Source organism: Ornithorhynchus anatinus, chromosome 3 (assembly GCF_004115215.2).
Source record: "Ornithorhynchus anatinus isolate Pmale09 chromosome 3, mOrnAna1.pri.v4, whole genome shotgun sequence".
NCBI classification, from domain to species: Eukaryota; Metazoa; Chordata; class Mammalia; order Monotremata; family Ornithorhynchidae; genus Ornithorhynchus; species Ornithorhynchus anatinus.
In genome coordinates, this window is record NC_041730.1 from 12,647,037 (window position 1) to 12,666,031 (window position 18,995).

Below are 18,995 nucleotides of genomic sequence, written 5' to 3' on the forward strand. Positions count from 1 at the left end.
CCTTAGAGGACACGGGGATGGGAGATAACTTCAAAATATTCCAAAGTACTTACTATACATGGTAAAAACAAGGGGTCAGACAGAACATTGTCCCTGTCCCACACGGAGCTCGCCCTCTGAAGTGGTTAAGGACTGGAGGGAGGTTCCAGCCAGCCACATCCCTCTCTCTTTAGAGTCAGATTCTTAGAATCTTCTTGAGCGAAGAGAAAATCTGACCATCATCTGCCCCGGTTCACTCTGCGGTAAGAATTCGGCACGGTCTCTCAAGCTAAAGTTCATCATAAATGCCAAGGTAACAAGCGAATGTCAATCAATCCGATTCAGACTATTGAGGACACTTCCTCAAGATCGTCCGTCCTTCGCGTCTTCAAGATTTTGTCATCAGAAACGTCGTTTGCTACCCCGATTAGACGCTCGTGAATCTTTGCAGAAAGAAACGAATGATTTACAGATGATCCCATGAGTTGGTGTTTTGAAAACGGTTATGAGTTGGCCTCTGCTAAGGATCCACTCTACCAAGACTGCGCTCTCAAAGGTCACCCATGACCTTCTTGCCAAATCCAACGGTTCCTACTCTATCCTAATCCTCCTCGACCTCTTAGCTGCCTTTGACATTGTCAACCATCCCCTTCTCCTCCACACCGTATCTCACCTTGGCTTCACGGACTCCGTCCTCTCTTGGTTGTCCTCTTATCTCTCTGGCCGTTCATTCTCGGTCTCCTTCGCAGGCCCCTCTTCCCCCTCCCATCCTCTAACTGTAGGGGGTCCTCAATGGTCAGTTCTTGGCCCTCTTCTGTTCTCCATCTACACTCACTCCTTCGGCGAACTCTCACGGCTTCAACTATCATCTCTATGCAGATGACACACAGATCTACACCTCTGCCCCTGTCCTCTCCCCCTCCCTTCAGGCTCGTATCTCCTCCTGCCTCCAAGACGTCTCTACCTGGATGTCTGCCCGCCACCTAAAACTCAACATGGCCAAAACCGAGCTCCTCATCTTCCCTCCCAAGCCCTGTCCTCTTCCTGACTTCCCTATCACCGTGGACGGTACGACCATCCTTCCCATCTCTCAAGCCCGCAACCTCGGTGTCATCCTTGACTCGGTTCTCTCATTCACCCCACACATCCGATCTGTCACCGAGGCCTGCCGATCTCACCTTTACAATATCGCCAAGATCCGCCCTTTCCTCTCCACCCGAACGGCTATCTTACCGGTACGGGCTCTCATAATATCCAGGCTGGATTATCGTGTCAGCCTTCCTCTCTGATCTCCCTTCCTCCTCTCTCGCCCCGCTCCAGTCTATTCTTCATTCCACTGCCCGGATCATCTTCCTGTAGAAACGCGCTGGGCACGTCACTCCCCTCCTTAAAAACCTCCAGTGGTTGCCTATCGACCTCCGCACGAAACAAAAACTTCTCACTCTGGGGTTCAAGGTTCTCCATCCCCTTGCCCCCTCCTACCTCTCCTCCCTTCTCTCTTTCTACTGCCCACCCCGCACGCTCCGCTCCTCTGCCACTCTCTTCAAAGCCCTGAGAGCTCACTTCCTCCAGGAGGCCTTCCCAGACTGAGCTTCCCCTTTTCCCTCTGCTCCCTCTGTTCCCTCTCTGCTCCCCCTTCACCTCCCCTCAGCTAAGCTCCCTTTCCCCCCCTTTCCCTCTGCTCCTCCCCCTCTCCCTTCCCCTCCCCTCAGCACTGTGCTCATTTGTATATATTATGACCCTATTTATTTTGTTAATGAGGTGCCCATCCCCTTGATTCTATTTATCGTGATGAAGTTGTCTTGTTTTTGTCCGTCCGTCTCCCCCGATTAGACTGTGAGCCCGTCAGTGGGCAGGGATTGTCTCTATCTGTTGCCGAATTGTCCATTCCAAGTGCTTAGTACAGTGCTCTGCACATGGTAAGCGCTTAATAAATACTATTGAATGATCACCTTTATGCTCACCATGCTCTTCAGGCGCCCTGGGCCTTTTGCCTCCTTCCTGTCATTCCGCCATCCCCGACAAGTAGAAAAATCCTTCGAGAGTGACGTGATCTCGACGGAATGGTGTCAAGTCACAGGGACGATCCTCGGAAATGGTTCCGTGAAGCTCTCTTCTCCAGGATCCTTAAAGAGATAAATAACTTTTAAATGATTGCAGTCTCAAGAAACATCCGCCTAAATAAAAGAAGCACGGAACGAACGGCACATGATCTGTCCTGGGTCTGCGGTGTTTTCTAAGCTTCGCAGTGAACCGACGCTTTCCTCCACAGCGACCCTCTTCACTGAAGCCTCTGAACTGGCTTCTGTCCTGCCCCTCAGCGACTCCTCCGAAATCCGTGAGTAGACTGTAAACTCACTATGGGCAGGGACCTTGTCTAACAAGGAGCCTGGCCTAGTGGAAAGAGCCTGGGGATCAGAGGACCTGGGTTCTAGCTCGGCCACTTGCCCGCTGTGCGGCCTTGGGCCAGTCATTTCGCTGGGCCTCAGTCCCTTCATCGGCAAAATGAGGATTCAAACAGTGCTCTGCACATAGTAAGCGCTCAATAAATACTATTGAATGAATGAAGCGCTTGGAATGAACAAGTCGGCAACAGATAGAGACGGTCCCTGCCGTCTGACGGGCTTACGGTCTAATCGGGGGAGACGGACAGACGAGAACGATGGCGATAAATAGAGTCGAGGGGAAGAACGTCTCGTAAAGACAATGGCGACTAAATAGAATCGAGGCGACGTACATTTCATTAACAAAATAAATAGGGTAATGAAAATATATACAATTGAGCGGACGAGTACGGTGCCGAGGCGATGGGAAGGGAGAGGGGGAGGAGCAGAGGGAGATGGGGGGAAAATAATAATAATAATAATGTTGGTATTTGTTAAGCGCTTACTATGTGCCGAGCACTGTTCTAAGCGCTGGGGTAGACATAGGGGAATCAGGTTGTCCCACGTGGGGCTCACAGTCTTAATCCCCATTAAGAGGGTTGAGCTGCGGAGAGGTGAAGGGGGGGTGGTAGAGGGAGTAGAGGGAGAAGGGGAGCTCAGTCTGGGAAGGCCTCTCGGAGGAGGTGAGCTTTAAGTAGGGTTTTGAAGAGGGGAAGAGAATCAGTTTGGCGGAGGTGAGGAGGGAGGGCGTTGCGGGACCGCGGGACGACGCGGCCCGGGGGTCGACGGCGGGACGGGCGAGACCGAGGGACGGTGAGGAGGCGGGCGGCGGAGGAGCGGAGCGTGCGGGGTGGGCGGTGGAAAGAGGGAAGGGAGGAGAGGTAGGAAGGGGCGAGGTGATGTAGAGCCTCGAAGCCTAGAGTGAGGAGTTTTTGTTTGGAGCGGAGGTCGATAGGCAACCACTGGAGGTGTTTAAGAAGGGGAGTGACATGCCCAGATCGTTTCTGCGGGAAGATGAGCCGGGCGGCGGAGTGAAGAATAGACCGGAGCGGGGCGAGAGAGGAGGAAGGGAGGTCAGAGAGAAGGCTGACACAGAATGAATGAATCCTGTTCTTCCTCCTACTAAAACTGAGCGCCCCATGTGGAACCTGATTATCTTGTGTCTATCCCGAGCTTAGTAGAGTGCTCTACGCACGGTAAGCGCTCAATAATACTACTAATAATAATGTTGGTATTTGTTAAGCGCTTACTATGTGCAGGGCACTGTTCTAAGCGCTGGGGGAGATACAGGATCATCGGGTCGTCCCACGTGAGGCTCACAGTTAATGCCCATTTTGCAGATGAGGTAACTGAGGCCCAGAGAAGTGAAGTGACTCGCCCACAGTCACCCAGCTGACAAGTGGCAGAGCCGGGAGTCTAACCCATGACCTCTGACTCCCAAGCCCGGCCTCTTTCCACTGAGCCACGCTGCTTCAGTCCCACTGGTGATGATTGAGCGTTACTATTTTCTTCCCTCTACCTGAACTACTGATTTCTAGGACTGCAAATGGGTTGCAGGAGGGGTCGTGAAGGAAGTCCTTATCTCAAACTTACTGGCAATCCACCACATCTCTAAGACTGCAACTTTGTCGTCTACTAACTCCGCCGGGTTGTACTCTCCCAAGTGTCTGGTACAGTGCTCTGCGCCTAGAAAGGACTCACTGATCGATTCTGTCCACTGAGTCACAACTTCACTTATTAATAATAATAATAATAATATTGATATTTGTTAAGCACTTACTATGTGCCCAGCACTGTTTTAAGCGCTGGGGTAGATACAGGGTCATCAGGATGTCCCATGTGAGGCTCACAGTTAATCCCCATTTGACAGATGAGGGAACTGAGGCACAGAGAAGTGAAGTGACTTGCCCACAGTCACACAGCTGACCAGTGGCAGAGGCGGGATTCGAACCCATGACCTCTGACTCTTTCCACTGAGCCACGCTGCTTCTCTACTTCTCTACTTAAGACAAGTAGGTTGCTACATACCTACTAAAATCCTGTCAACGCTGATCAAGACTGCCCTTGGCATTAGGTTGGATGGGGAATTACCCCCCTTTGACAGGCTTAACCCTGTGAGCAGGGAATGTGTGTTTATTATCTGGTCATTCATTCAACCGTATTTATTGAGCGCTCACTGTGTGCAGAGCGCTGTACTACGCGCTCGGAAAGTACAGTTCGGCAACAGATGGAGACGATCCCTACCCAACAACGGGCTCACAGTCCAGACGGGGGTAGACGGACAACGAAACAAGTAGACAGGCAATTAATTGCCTCTCAGTTGTCCTCTCCCAAACGCTTAGTACAGTGCTCTGCACACAGTAAGTTCTCAATAAATACGGCAGACTGACTTGCCCAAGGTCACACACTACAGGCAAAGGCAGGATCCGAACCTCTCTGATCCTCTCTCCGGTCGGGGCGCCTTCCACGGGGTCACATTGGTTCCCCGGAACACTCTTCCAAAGACGTGGGCACTGGAAAAGGAAATCTGATGGAGAAGTGGAAAGGGCCCCGGTCTGGGATTCAGCTCTGCTGTCTGCTGTGTGACCTTGGGCAAGTCACTTCTCTTCTCTGTGCCTCAGTTACCTCACCTGTAAAATGGGGATCAAGATTGTGAGCCTCATGAGGGACGTGGACTGGGTCCAACCTGATTACCTTGTAACCACGCCACCGCTTAGAACAGCGCTTGGCACATAATAATAATGATAGCATAATAACATAATAATGTTGGTATTTGTTAAGTGCTTACTATGTGCAGAGCACTGGTCTAAACGCTGGGGGAGATGGAGATAGAGGGTAATCAGGTTGTCCCACATGAGGCTTACAGTCTTAATCCCCATTTTACAGATGAGGTAACTGAGGCACAGAGAAGCCAAGTGACTTGCCCACAGTCACACAGCTGACAAGTGGCAGAGCCGGCAATCGAATCCGTGACCTGACTCCCAAGCCCGGGCTCTTTCCACTGAGCCAGGCTGCTTATCTGCTTAACCACATAGTAGGTGGTTAACAAATACCTCGATTATTATGATTATGATGTGAGCACCTGGGTTCTAATCCCACCTCCGCCACTCGTCTGATGTGACCTTGGGCAAAATAGTTACCTTTTGTGCCTCAGTTACTTCATCTGCAAACTGGGGATGAAGACTGTGAGCTCCACGTGGGACAACCTACTTACCTTGTATCTACTCCAGCGCTTAGAAAAGTGCTTGGCACATAGCAAGCACTTAAAGAAAACCATCGTTATTAGTATTATTGTTACTGCAGGATTCAGCACTTGCGTTTGCGTGGTCCGGTGCTGGCCAGCCCACGGCGGCCCGGTCCCACAGGCCCCAAGTCCGATCCTTTGCCCCATGGTGCCCGTGAGACGCTCTCCACACCCGGAAGGCATCGCGTGTTCCACTTTTCCCAGTCGCCCGCTTGGACTACCCAATCCACGGCAGTTATTGCCACATGACTTTCCTAGAGAAAACTTGGCCGACATTCTGCGCCGTCACTGCAAGTCGGCCGATCTAACTTGATCCCTTTTCCAAGTCTTCTCCAAGATCCCTCTCCATTTTGAGAAGCCAGACTCTCCCAGGGAGTTCAGGCATCCGAAGTGATGCCCCTTCCAACTCCAGAATCCTTACCGCCGTACCGAGATTCAGATAAACTATGGATTATCGCTCCAGTCCGATACCCTAAATCACTTGCCAAAACATTACGACGGACACCAACGGCTTGTGACGAGCTCCCATCTGGCCCTTTATAGCATAAGACGTGAACACTCCGCAGTGACACGACTGACGGCGTGCCACATTTAGAACCGGGACTTTGATGTGAGCGAAGCTCTTATCGAGTAGTCTTCAAGCGTCGAGTCTTAAGGGAAGGGAAAATAGAAAGCTGAAGAGGAGGAATATCACATTTAAGAACAAGTATTGAAGAGCTAACTAAAAAATTATCTGTCCTTGGCTGGTGGGGATGGGGATCATCCCCCCTCCCTCAGGCCCGTAGATTGTGAGCCCATTGTAGGCAGGGATTGTCTCTCTTTGTAGCTTTATTGTACTTTCCAAGTACGGTAAGGCCTCAATAAATCCAACTGAATGAATGAATCCTGGGGTGAAGTAAATAGGTCGGTTGTGAAGGACAGAACTGCCAGGTGGCCTGAAGCGCTCCCCTCTCTCAGCTTTTTGGAAACCAGTGTGGAACAAAAACCCACCCCCCAGAGCCTCAATACACAGTTGCTCAAAAATGAAACTACGGTGCTAGACTACTGTACTTACGGTCCCATTTTACTGCTGAAAAATCGGGCGGATTCCACAAAGAACAAGTCCACCTAGCTCCCACTAATATTAGAACCTGACCCCATGTGAGGAAGTGTGACCCTAAAAACCATCACTGGGCTTTTAACCCAGTGGCCGACAGCTAGTTCAGAACACCTCCCCCCACCCCGCCTTGTCCCACACTTCCACCGGGCAATATTCAGAAAGTCTTCCAGTAAAATACGAAGGACATCAGAATCTCTGGACTCGTAATAAAGAACATTTATTTCCCGGTCAAAAACAACTAGGCCACCAGGACACAGGCACCGCCGACGCCTTTGATCTTCTCCTCGGCTCTCCTGCTGAAGAACTTGGCTTTCACGATGACGGGCTGCTTGGGAAGCTTTCCCTTACCCAGGACTTTGTAATAACCCTGGAAGACAGCAGGGAAAACGAATGACACGCCTTTAATCCACCTGCCTTCTACTGTTCTCTCCCGGGTGCTTAATGTAGTGCTCTACGCACACTAGGCACTCACTAACTAGCACCCACTGGTTAAGCGTTAGTGTGATTTGATTTCGAAATCCATTTTTCAATTAACACCATCATCCACCAGAAATCCAAATCGATGTTCCCGATCCGGTGACCGGCCGAGGCACGGGACGGCCCTCGGCCGGTGAATAAAGAGCAGGGGGATTCTCTGCGAGGACTCTAGCACGCCAAGACAACCAACGGTGTCAGGATGTGACTCTAGTCTCGGTGGGAAGACCGATTTCCAGGTTGACCGCCTCCCGCCCGGACCCGGGAAGGAAGGGTTGCGGAAAACCCAGCCCCTCCGGCTCACCGAGCGCACGACGTCGATGATGGGGGCGACGCCCGGCTTCTTCTTGGCGGCGCTGACTCTCGTCTGCTCGCTCACCAGGGTCCACAGCTTATCGAGGTTGACCGTGGGACAGTAGCTCTGGTTCTTCTTCAGGTGGTAATGCCTCATGCCAACTTTCCCGAAGTAACCGGGGTGGCTGGGGGAGGGAAGGGGGGAGAAAAACCGGCAACGGTCAGTGTTGGCCAACGGGTCGGGCAGTTTAGGCCTTCCCGATGGAAATGCAGCCCAAACCGCCTAATGGAATGGAAAATAAAGTTAAAAAGAAATATTTGAATGAATAATTCCAGACTAGCACTGTGTGGAAGCCATTTTTTCCGGCAGGACCCACGCTGCCCAGCAAACCACAGGATGATAGTGATGATCCCCTAAAGCAGATGAAGCCAGTAGGGCGGAGGGTCTGGATCAAAATTCACTCCAAGACTGAAGGCACAATCCAGAAGGCCTACGGTCGATTAGACGGTGAGCCCGTCACTGGGCAGGGATTGACTATCTGTTGCCGAATTGTACGTTCCAAGCGCTCAGTACAGTGCTCTGCACATAGTAAGCGCTCAATAAATACGACTGAATGAACCCAGAGCCGGCTCTGATTCACTGTCACAACATTGCGAAGCGCAACACAAAGTAGCGAAAATTATCGCCTTGTTGACACAGCTCCACCGAAGCCACCACGCAGTCAGCGGCTACAAAGACACGCGCATGACTCAATTCCCACAAAATGCCCTCCCAGGTAAGCCGATGTTACTAACCCGGTGACTGACTGCACCACGAGATCGAACAGCCAGTGAATAGAGAGAGCAGTTACTCTTCGAGGACTTTAGCACACCACGGCAACGGGAAGTAATCCAGATGTGACTCTAAGTCTCGAGTTTCAGCCCCAATCACACAAAACTTTTTGTTGTCGCGACCACTTTTCTGGAGCGCCTAAAGTCACCGGATACATTTACACATCGGCAATCTCTCCGACCCTGCAAAACCTAGAGATGGTTCTGGAATCTTCCAGAACCCCAGGAGCAAGCCATTCATTCCCAAGGGGGTGGCAGGGCAACTAACTCTAAGAAAGGAACTTTCTCGTTACCTTTCACCCTGAGAACCGAAGTGAACTAGGGGAGCTGGGTTCTAATTCTGCCTTCTGCCATTCGCTTGCTACGCGTTCCATATATTTTTTCATTTGTCTATATTATTTATTACCCCATTAATTTTGTTAATGTGCTGTATAGCTCCTTGATTCTACTTAGCCTGATGTTGTCTTGTTTTGCTGTCTCCCTCGTTTAGACTGAGAGCCCGTCAGTGGGCAAGGATGATCTCTATCTGCTGCCCAACTGTACATCCCAAGCGCTTAGTACAGTGCTCTGCACACAGTAAGCACTCAATAAATACTACTGCAGCATGGCTCGGTGGAAAGAGCCCGGGCTCGGGAGCCAGAGGTCATGGGTTTGAATCTCTGCTCTGCCACTTGTCAGCTGTGTGACTGTGGGCAAGTCACTTAACTTCTCTGTGCCTCACTGACCTCATCTGTCAAACGGGGATTACGACTGTGAGCCCCTCGTGGGACAACCCGATCACCCTGTATCTCCCCCAGCGCTCTGCACATAGTAAGCGCTTAAATACCAACATTATTATTAGTATTGTTAATTCGAGTTTGGGTTAGTCACTTAACTTCTCTGTGCCTCAGAGTCCCTCACCGACAAAACTGGAGAACCAATCCCTGTTCTCCCTCCTACGTGAGTCTGTGAGCCCCAGGTGGCACCTGATCATCTTTGATCTACCCCAGTGCTTGGCACACACAAATCCAAGGGCTTTACCAAGGACCAAAATAAAAGAGTCGCTAGTGGCAGCCCAAACACCCTCAGTGACACAGAATGCCACCCATTTGGTAGACTGCCTCGTGGGCAAGAAACACACTCTAGAGAACCTCCAACATCAAGGACTTACTATTTGTCGAAGTTGATTCGGTGGTGGTGCAACCCCCCGGCATTCCCACGACCTCCGGGATGCTTCCTGTGTTTGCCTAGGAAAACCAGAACCGGGTGCTTGGAGAAAAGAGGTGCTTTAATGAACTCAATTAAGCCCCCACCCCTAGGTCGCTTTTCAATTGGGCTGCAACGGATCCTTCCGACTCCGATCGCTCACTTTCGATCTACTCTGCCTCCTTCGGGGACCCGACGCGGGAGGAGATGCTCCCGGCTAGGCCACGATGGCCTCGGGCTCCCTCGTCCACCCAGAGAAGCCCGTGGCTCAGTGGAAAGAGCCCGAGAGGAGGTGGGTTCTAATCCCGACCCCTCCACCTGTCTGCCATGTGACCCCGGGCAGGTCACTTCACCTCCCTGGGCTTCGGTGACCTCATTGGCAAAATGGAGGTTAAGACTGTGAGCTCCACGTGGGACAACCTGATCACCAAGCGTCTACCCTTGTGCTTAGAACAGAGTTTGGCACATACTAATTGCTTTGCAAACACCACAATTATTATGAGAAGCCGCGTGGCTCAGTGGCAAGAGCCCGGGCTGGGGAGTCAGAGGACGTGGGTTCTAATCCTGGGTCCGACACTTGTCTGCAGTGTGGCCTTGGGCAGGCCCCTTTGCTTCTCTGGGCCTCGGTTCCCTCATCTGTAAAATGGGGATTAAGGTGGTGAGCCCCACGTGGGCCAAAGTGGTCACCTTGGATCTCCCACGGCGCTTAGCGCAGTCCTTGGCCCACAGAAAGCGCCCGGGCTTGGGAGTCAGTGGTCATGAGTTCGAATCCCGGCTCTGCCCCTTGTCAGCCGTGTGACTGTGGGCAAGTCACTTCACTTCTCGGGGGCCTCGGTTCCCTCATCTGGAAGATGGGGATGAAGCCTGTGAGCCCCACGCGGGACAACCCGACGACCCCGGATCTCCCCCGGCGCTTAGGACAGGGCTCGGCCCACCGTAAGCGCTTGACAGCTACCGACATTCTCATTAGCAGTGAGCGCTTCATCGAGACAATCCTTATGATGAAAAGCCACGGGGTCCTAGGGTTGAGAGCCCGGGCCTGCGAGTGGGAAGACGTGGGTTCTAATCCCGCCACCCGTGGGGCCTTGGGCAAGCCCCGGGCTTCTCGGGGCCTGGGTGACGTCATCTATACAATGGGGGTGAAGGCTGAGGTGCACGTGGGCCGCCTCGTGGCCTGGCACCCACCGCAGCGCTTAGGGCAGCGCTTAGGGCAGCGCTTAGGGCAGCGCTGGGCCCCCCGGGCCTGCTGCACAGGGCTCGGGCTGGCGGGTCGGAGGGCGTGGGTTCTAATCCCGTCCGTGCTGCCGGTCCGCTGTCTGCCCCGGGCGGGCCCCTTCCCTTCTCTGCGCCCCGGTGCCCTCGGGCCCGCGACGGGGAGGACGGCGGAGGCGCAGGCGGGCCCCGGCGCCACGGTGGGTCGCACGGTGGTGTGTCGTCCTCCTCCCCCCGCCCCGCCCGTCCCCCCCGTCCCCCTCACCGATGCGGCCGTGCCCGTGGCTGACGTGTCCGCGCAGCTTCCTCGTCTTCCGTAGTCTGGAGGGCTGCGGGGGGGAGGGAGACACACACACACAGATTAAGAGGGAGAAGGAGGGGAGGGGGGCCCCGTCACGGGAGGTTGAGGACGGTTGGTTATGCCCGGGGGAGGGGGGGGGGGGCAATGGCCGCCTCCCGCCCCGCTCACCATGTCGCCGGCCGCCGCGGCACAAAGAAGGAGAAGGAGAAGGAGGAGGAGGAGGAGGCGCCCGCTCTCGCGAGAACAGGCCGCGCGCGCGCCAGGGGCGGAGGGGCGGGGCGGGGCGGGGGGAGGGCGCGAGGGAGGGCGCGTGCGCGGGAGGCCGGGGCCGGGGGAGGGCGCGTGCGCGGGAGGGCGGGGCCGAGGGAGGGAGGGCGCGTGCGCGGGCCCCGGCCGAAGCCACTTCCCGGGGGGGAGGGGCCCCTCACAGCCCTCACCGGAAATGGCCGCTCCGCTTCATTCATTCGTTCCTTCATTCATCCGCTCGTTCATTCATTCATTTTTCATTCATCCATTCCTTCCTTCCTTCCTTCCTTCATTCGTTCCTTCATCCATCCATCCATCCCTTCATTCATCCATTCCTTCCTTTCTTCATTCATTCATTCGTTCCTTCATCCATCCACCCATTCCTTCCTTTCTTCATTCATTCATTCGTTCCTTCATCCATCCATCCATTCCTTCATTCGTTCCCTCATTCGTTCATCCATCCATTCCTTCCTTCCTTCCTTCCTTCCTTCCTTCCTTCCTTCCTTCCTTCCTTCCTTCCTTCCTTCCCTCATGCATCCATTCCTTCCTTCATTCATTCGTTCCTTCATCCATTCATCCATTCATCCATTCCTTCCTTCCTTCCTTCCTTCGTTCCCTCATTCATCCATTCCTTCCTTCCTTCATTCGTTCCCTCATTCATCCATCCATTCATTCCTTCGTTCTTCATTCATCCATTCCTTCCTTCATTCGTTCATTCATTCATTCCCTCATTCATCCATTCCTTCCTTCCTTCCTTCGTTCCCTCATTCATCCATCCATTCATTCCTTCGTTCTTCATTCATCCATTCCTTCCTTCATTCGTTCATTCATTCATTCCCTCATTCATCCATTGATTCGTTCCTTCATCCATTTGTTCATTCCTTCACTCTTTCGTTCATTCATTCATTCAATAGTATTTATTGAGCACTTACTATGTGCAGAGCACTGGACTAAGCGCTTGGAATGGACAAATCAGTAACAGATAGAGACAGTCCCTGCCCCCTTGACTGGCTTACAGTCTAATCAATAGTAATAATGTCGGTATTTGTTAAGCGCTTACTATGTGCCGAACACTGTTCTAAGCGCTGGGGTAGATACAGGGTAATCAGGTTGTCCCATGTGAGGCTCACAGTCTTCATCCCCATTTTACAGATGAGGAAAATGAGGCACAGAGAATAATAATGTTGGTATTTGTTCAGCGCTTACTATGTGCCGAGCACTGTTCTAAGCGCTGGGGTAGACATAGGGGAATCAGGTGGTCCCACGTGGGGCTCACAGTCTTAATCCCCATTTTACAGATGAGGGAACTGAGGCACAGAGAAGTTAAGTGACTCGCCCACAGTCACACAGCCAAGTGGCAGAGCTGGGATTCGAACTCATGAGCCCTGACTCCAAAGCCCGTGCTCTTTCCACTGAGCCACGCTGCTTCTCATAGCCACGCTGCTTCTCATGCCACGCTGCTTCTCATAAGAGAAGTGAAGTGGCTTGCCTAAGGTCCTACAGCAGACAAGTGGTGGAGGCGAGATTAGAACCCACAACCTCTGTCTCCCAAGCCCAGGCTCCTTCCCCTAAGCCACACAGCTTCTCTTATTTATTGAGCTCTTACTGTGAGCAGACCACTGTAGCACGTGCTAGGGAGACTACACTATAACGGAGTCATTTGAAACGTCCCCTGTCCACAGTGAGCTTCCAGTCTGGATGGGGAGGCATACATTAGTAGAAAAAAATTACGATATTCCTTCGCTCAATCAGATTTATTGGACGCTGACTATGTGCAGAGCCCTTGGAAAGTACAATTCAGCAATAAAGAGAGACAATCCCTGCCCACACCGGGCTGACGGTCTAGAAGGAGGAAGGTGGACAGCAAAACAAGTAAACAGGCATCAATAAAAGTAAATAGAATTTTAGGTATATATACATCAAAACAAGTATAAACAGGCATTAATATAAATAAATCGAATTCTAGATTCAATTTATGGACCTGAGTGCTGCGGGGCTGAGGAGGGGGCGACTAAAGGGTTCAAATCCAAGTGCCGGGGCGACGGAGAAGGGAGCGGGAGAAGAGGAAATGAGGGCTCCGAGGGGAAGGCCTCCTGGAGGAGGTGTGTTTTTACCTCTTGCCCAAGGCCTTAGTAATAATGATGGTATTTGTTAAGCGCTTACTATGTGCAGAGCACTGTTCTAAGCGCTGGTGTAGTTAGAGCGTTATCAGATTGTCCCCCGTGGGGCTCACATTTTTTTAATCCCCATTTATACAGATGAGGTAACTGAGGCCCAGAGAAGTGAAGTGACTTGCCCAAGGTCACACAGCAGACGAGTGGCAGAGTCGGGATTAGAACCCACGAACTCTGACTCCCAAGCCCGTACTCTTTCCACTGAGGCACGGTGCTTCTCTGCTGCTTCCGCTAAGCCACACCTTACCCCTGCCTAGTTTACCTGATTTACCATCACTTTCCCCCTCTTCAAAACTCACCTGTAATAACAATAATGTTGGTATTTGTTAAGCGTTTACTATGTGCAGAGCACTGTTCTAAGCGCTGGGGGAGATACAGGGTCATCAGGTTGTCCCTCGCGAGACAGTCTTCATCCCCATTTTACAGATGAGGTAACGGAGGCACAGAGAAATGAAGTGACTTGCCCATAGTCACGCAGCTGATGCGGCAGAGGGGGATTCGAACCCGGGACCTCTGACTCCCAAGTCCGTACTCTTTCCACTGAGGCACGCTGCTTCTCTAATTACCTCCAGGAGGCCTTGCCCAATTAATTTCTCATCTCCCCAAGTTATATGCTCTCCAACTGCCACTTGAAACACATGTGAATTGATGTAGTTATTTATTCATACCCATTGAGCCTTTGTGCAGAACACTGTACTAAGCGCTTGGGAAAGTATAATACAACAATAAACTGCGACATTCCCTGCCCACAACAAGCTTACTGTCTAGAGGGGGGCACTGTACTCGTCCGCTCAACTGTATACATCTTCATTACCCTATTTATTTTGTTAATGAGATGTACATCACCTTGATTCTATTTATCTGCTATTGTTTTAATGAGATGTTCATCCCCTCGATTCTATTTATTGCTATTGTTTTTGTCCGTCCGTCTCCCCCGATTAGACTGTGAGCCCGTCAGTGGGCAGGGACTGTCTATCTGTTACCCATTTGTCCATTCCAAGCGCTTAGTAGAGTGCTCTGCACATAGTAAGCGCTCAGTAAATACTATTGAATGAATATTACTAGAAATAAATAAATGACAGATCTATATATGAGTGTGGTGGGGTGGGGAAGGGGGGGTAAAGAAGAAAGGGAGCAAGTCGGGATGACGGAGAAGGGAGTGGGAAATGAGGAAAAGTTGGAGCTTAATCTGGGAAAGCCTAGTACAACTTCCCTTAGCACTCATTCACATGTCTTAAGCGCCTAATTGTTCAAGCAATAACACACGTGCACGGTCCCTTTTACTCCTTCCGCCTTTTATTTTAATGTCTGTCCTTGTATCCTTGTGATCCTACTGAGAGCTCACCTCCTCCAGGAGGCCTTCCCAGACTGAGCCCCCCTTTTCCTCCGCTCCTCCTCCCCTCCCCATCGCCCCGACTCCCTCCCTCTGCTCTACCCCCCTTCCCCACCTCACAGCACTTATATATACATGTACATATTTATCATTCTATTTATTTTATTCATGACGTATCTATTTATAATTCGATTTATTTATATCGGTGCTGTTGATGTCTACTTGTTTCACTGTGTGTCTCCCCTCTTCTAGACCACGAGCCCGTCGTTGGGGGAGGGATGGTCTCGCGGGGCTCAGTGGAAAGAGCCTGGGCTTCGGAGTCAGAGGTCACGGGTTCGACTCCCGGCTCTGCCAGTTGTCAGCTGTGTGACCGTGGGTGAGTCACTTCACTTCTCTGGGCCTCAGTTCCCTCATCTGTAAAATGGGGATTAACGGTGAGCCTCACATGGGACAACCTGATGATCCTGTATCTACCCCAGCGCTTAGAACAGCGCTCTGCACATAGTAAGGGCTTAACAAATACCAACATTATTATCTTTTGCCAAACTGTACATTCCAAGCGCTTAGTACAGTGCTCTGCACACAGTAAGCGCTCAATAAGTACGATTGAATGAATGAATATCCACCCTCAACTTCATATCCCTCACTCCTTGCTAGAATGTAAGTTCCTCGAGGGCAGGGTCCCTGTACATTGCCTCGATTCTATTTAGTCGCCATCGGTTTTTACGAGATGTTCTTCCCCTCGACTCTATTTATCGCCATCGTTCTCGTCTGTCCGTCTCCCCCGATCAGACCGTGAGCCCGTCAAACGGCAGGGACCGTCTCTATCTGTTGCCGACTTGTTCATTCCAAGCGCTTAGTACAGTGCTCTGCACATAGTAAGCGTTCAATAAATACTATTGAATGAATGAATGAATGAATGAATACTATTGAAATCTCCAGAGGATTGAGCTGAGTGCTTTGCACAGCAGAAATTAATTAAATGGATCATCTTTGAAGGTTTTGATGAGAAGCGGGGAGAAGTGCGCGGGATGATGTTTTAGAATAATAATGTTGATATTTTAATAATGTTGATATTTATTAAGCGCTTACTATGTGCAGAGCACCGTTCTAAGCGCTGGAGTAGATACGAGGTAATCGGGTCGTCCCACGTGAGGCTCACAGTTAATCCCCATTTTTACAGATGAGGGAACTGAGGCCCAGAGAAGTGAAGTGACTCGCCCACAGTCACCCAGCTGACGAGTGGCAGAGCCGGGAGTCGAACTCGTGACCTCTGACTCCGAAGCCCAGGCTCTTTCCACTGAGCCACGCTGCTTCCCCAGAAAAGCGATCTGGCCAGGACAGCTCATCTTCTACAGTCTCTTGCCCTTACAGCAAAAGGCCAATTGAAGAGTCAAACACTTGCGTTCATTTTCCACTTTCCTGAGGAGGCCCCGACCTCTATGTTTCTGCAATCAATCAGTAGTATTTATTGATCACCTTCTGGGTCCGGGGCACTGCCCTGAATACTATCGCTCAATGAATGGTATTTATTGAGAGCTTACTATGTGCCCAGCACTGTCCTAAGCGTTTGGGAGAGTACGCTACAACAGAACTAGCAGATATTAGCTTGCGAGAAGCAGAGTGGCTCGGTGGAACGAGCTCGGGCTTGGGAGTCAGAGGTCACGGGTTCGAATCCCGGCTCTGCCACTTGTCAGCTGGGCGACTGTGGGCGAGTCACTTCACTGCTCTGGGCCTCAGTTCCCTCATCTGGAAAATGGGGATGAAGACTGTGAGTCTCACGTGGGACAACCTGATTACCCTGTATCTACCCCAGTGCTTAGAACAGTGCTCTGCCCATAGTAAGCGCTTAACAAGTACCATAATTATTATTATTATGGGTCAGAGACGACTCGACGGTATAAGACAAGTCAGGGAGTTTGGCATCAGGAGGAGGATTTAGTCTCTGCTCCTCTCTGGTAGAGCTCAACACAGATCCTTGTCATTAAGGAACAACCCGGTTTTCCCTGCAGAGAGACAGGGGCCCAGAATCGTCGTCGATGGTATTTACTGAGCACTTACTATGTGCAGAGCAGTGTACTAAGTGCTCGAGAGAGTACAACAGAGTTGGCAGACAAGTTCCCTGCCCGCAGCGAGTTCACGGTCTCCTTTCCAACCCGCTGGCAAGGGGCTCTGTGCTTTTTCAGTGACCTTCACACTGTCGCTTTAAAAAAACGTATTTATGAATCTCCAACCGCCAAGCTGGCCCGAGATGCCCGACAGAGCATAAATAATAATGATGATGGTATTTGTTAAGCGCCTACTGTGTGCCAAGCACTGTCCTAAGCACTGTGGCAGATAAAGGGTGATCAGGTTGTCCCACGTGGGGCTTACAGTCTTCATCCCCATTTTACAGATGAGGAACTGAGGCGCCGAGAGTAATAACAGTAATGACGATGACATTTGTTAAGCGCTTACTATGTGCAAAGCACTGTTCTAAGCATTCGGGGGATACAAGGCCGTCAGGTTGGCCCCCGTGGGGCTCACAGTCTTCATCCCCATTTTTACAGATGAGGGAACTGAGGCACAGAGAAGTGAAGTGACTTGCCTAAAGTCACCCAGCTGACAAGGGAGGAGCCGGGATTAGAACTCACAACCTCCGACTCCCAAGCCGGCTCTTTCCACTGAGCCACGCCGCTTCTCTATATGAAGAGAAAGGTAATGGCCGGCCCAAGGCCGTCGGCAAGATAAATGATTTTGCAGGGAGGAGAGAAGCAGGTCGCAAACCCCACAGTTTTCAGGCGACGTTCCGTCTCCGGGAGCATTTCACAGCCCCGAAGCCCGACGCCGGTCACATCCCAAACCCCTACGAGCTTCCCGGAGTCCCGGGCGGGACCTGCTGGTTCCTGGAAAACCGGTGGCTCCCGGCTCCAGGGACCGCCGAACTCCACCGGTCCTGCTCTTCGCCGACGCGTCCACGCTGGGATGCAGGTTCTGCAAAGACCACCCCCTTCCCTGCCGCTGAGAGTCGTCTTCATCCAGCAGTGCCATTTAGTGAGCTGTTTATTTTTTTAATGGCATTTGTTAAGCGCTCACCATGTGGCAGGCACCGTACTAAGTGCTGGGGTGGGTGCACGTTAATCAGGTTGGACACGGTCCCTGTCCCGCGTGGAGCTCTCAGTCTGAATACCCATTTTACAGGTGAGGTAACTGAGGCCCAGAGAATAGCAATGTAATGAGAATGTTGGTATCCGTTACGCGCTTACCGTGTGCCGAGCACTGTTCTGAGCGCGGGGGGAGATACAGGGTCATCAGGTTGTCCCACGTGAGGCTCACGGTCTTCATCCCCATCTTACAGATGAGGGAACTGAGGCACAGAGAAGTGAGGTGACTTGCCCGAAGTCACAGAGCCGACAGGTGGCGGAGCCGAGATTAATAAAAACGTTGGTACTGTTGGTATTTGTTAAGCGCTTACTATGTGCCGAGCACTGTTCTGAGCGCTGGGGTTGATACAGGGTGATCAAGTTGTCCCACGTGAGGCTCACAGTTAATCCCCATTTTACAGATGAGGGAACTGAGGCCCAGAGAAGGGAAGTGACTCGCCCACAGTCACCCAGCTGACAAGCGGCAGAGCCGGGATCAGAACCCATGACCTCTGACTCCTGAGCCCCTGCTCTTTCCACTGAGCGGAGTGGCGTGACTGGCCACACAGCAGACAAGGCGGGGATCTGGGATTAGAACTCAGGTCCTTCTGACTCCCGGGCCCGAGCTCTAGCCACTAGGCCGTGCTGTCTCCCACACGTCTACAGAGTCCTGTACTAAGCGCTAATCCCCGTCCCACACCGACCTCACAGTCTAAGTAGGAGGGAGAACAGATAGTTAATCTCCATTTTGACATTAGAGGCCTTCCCAGACCGAGCTCCCCGCCTTTTTCCCTCTGCTCCCTCTACCCCCGCTTCACCTCTCCGCGACTAAACCCTCTTTCTCCCCGCTTTCCCTCTCCCGTCCCACCCCCTCAGCACTGTGCTCGTCCGCTCGACTGTATATATCTTTATCACCCTATTTATTTTGTTTCTTTTGTTTAATGAGACGTACATCACCCCGATTCTATTTAGTCGCCATTATTTTTCCGAGACGTTCTTCCCCTTGACTCTATTTATTGCCGTCGTTCTCGTCCGTCCGTCTCCCCCGATTAGACCGTGAGCCCGTCGTTGGGCCGGGACGGTCTCTATCTGTTGCCGACTTGTTCATTCCAAGCGC

The 18,995-nt window shown here is 51.8% G+C and overlaps 1 protein-coding gene and 2 non-coding genes across 3 annotated transcripts; all 3 read right to left on the bottom strand.

Annotated features, from left to right (window-relative positions):
* Positions 1-6,898: 6,898 nt before the first annotated feature.
* Positions 6,899-11,276, bottom strand: RPL27A (ribosomal protein L27a). Its single transcript, XM_029059042.1, has 5 exons — positions 11,172-11,276; positions 10,968-11,031; positions 9,456-9,531; positions 7,485-7,659; positions 6,899-7,073 (listed from the first exon to the last, which is right to left on the bottom strand). The coding sequence occupies exons 1-5, from the start codon at positions 11,172-11,174 to the stop codon at positions 6,945-6,947; spliced, it is 447 nt and encodes a 148-aa protein (XP_028914875.1). The 5' UTR covers positions 11,175-11,276; the 3' UTR covers positions 6,899-6,944.
* LOC114810540 lies at positions 7,267-7,401 on the bottom strand. The gene has a single exon (XR_003758236.1). It is a non-coding gene; the product is annotated as a small nucleolar RNA SNORA3/SNORA45 family (small nucleolar RNA).
* LOC114810541 lies at positions 8,257-8,389 on the bottom strand. Its single transcript, XR_003758237.1, has one exon. It is a non-coding gene; the product is annotated as a small nucleolar RNA SNORA3/SNORA45 family (small nucleolar RNA).
* Positions 11,277-18,995: the final 7,719 nt, after the last annotated feature.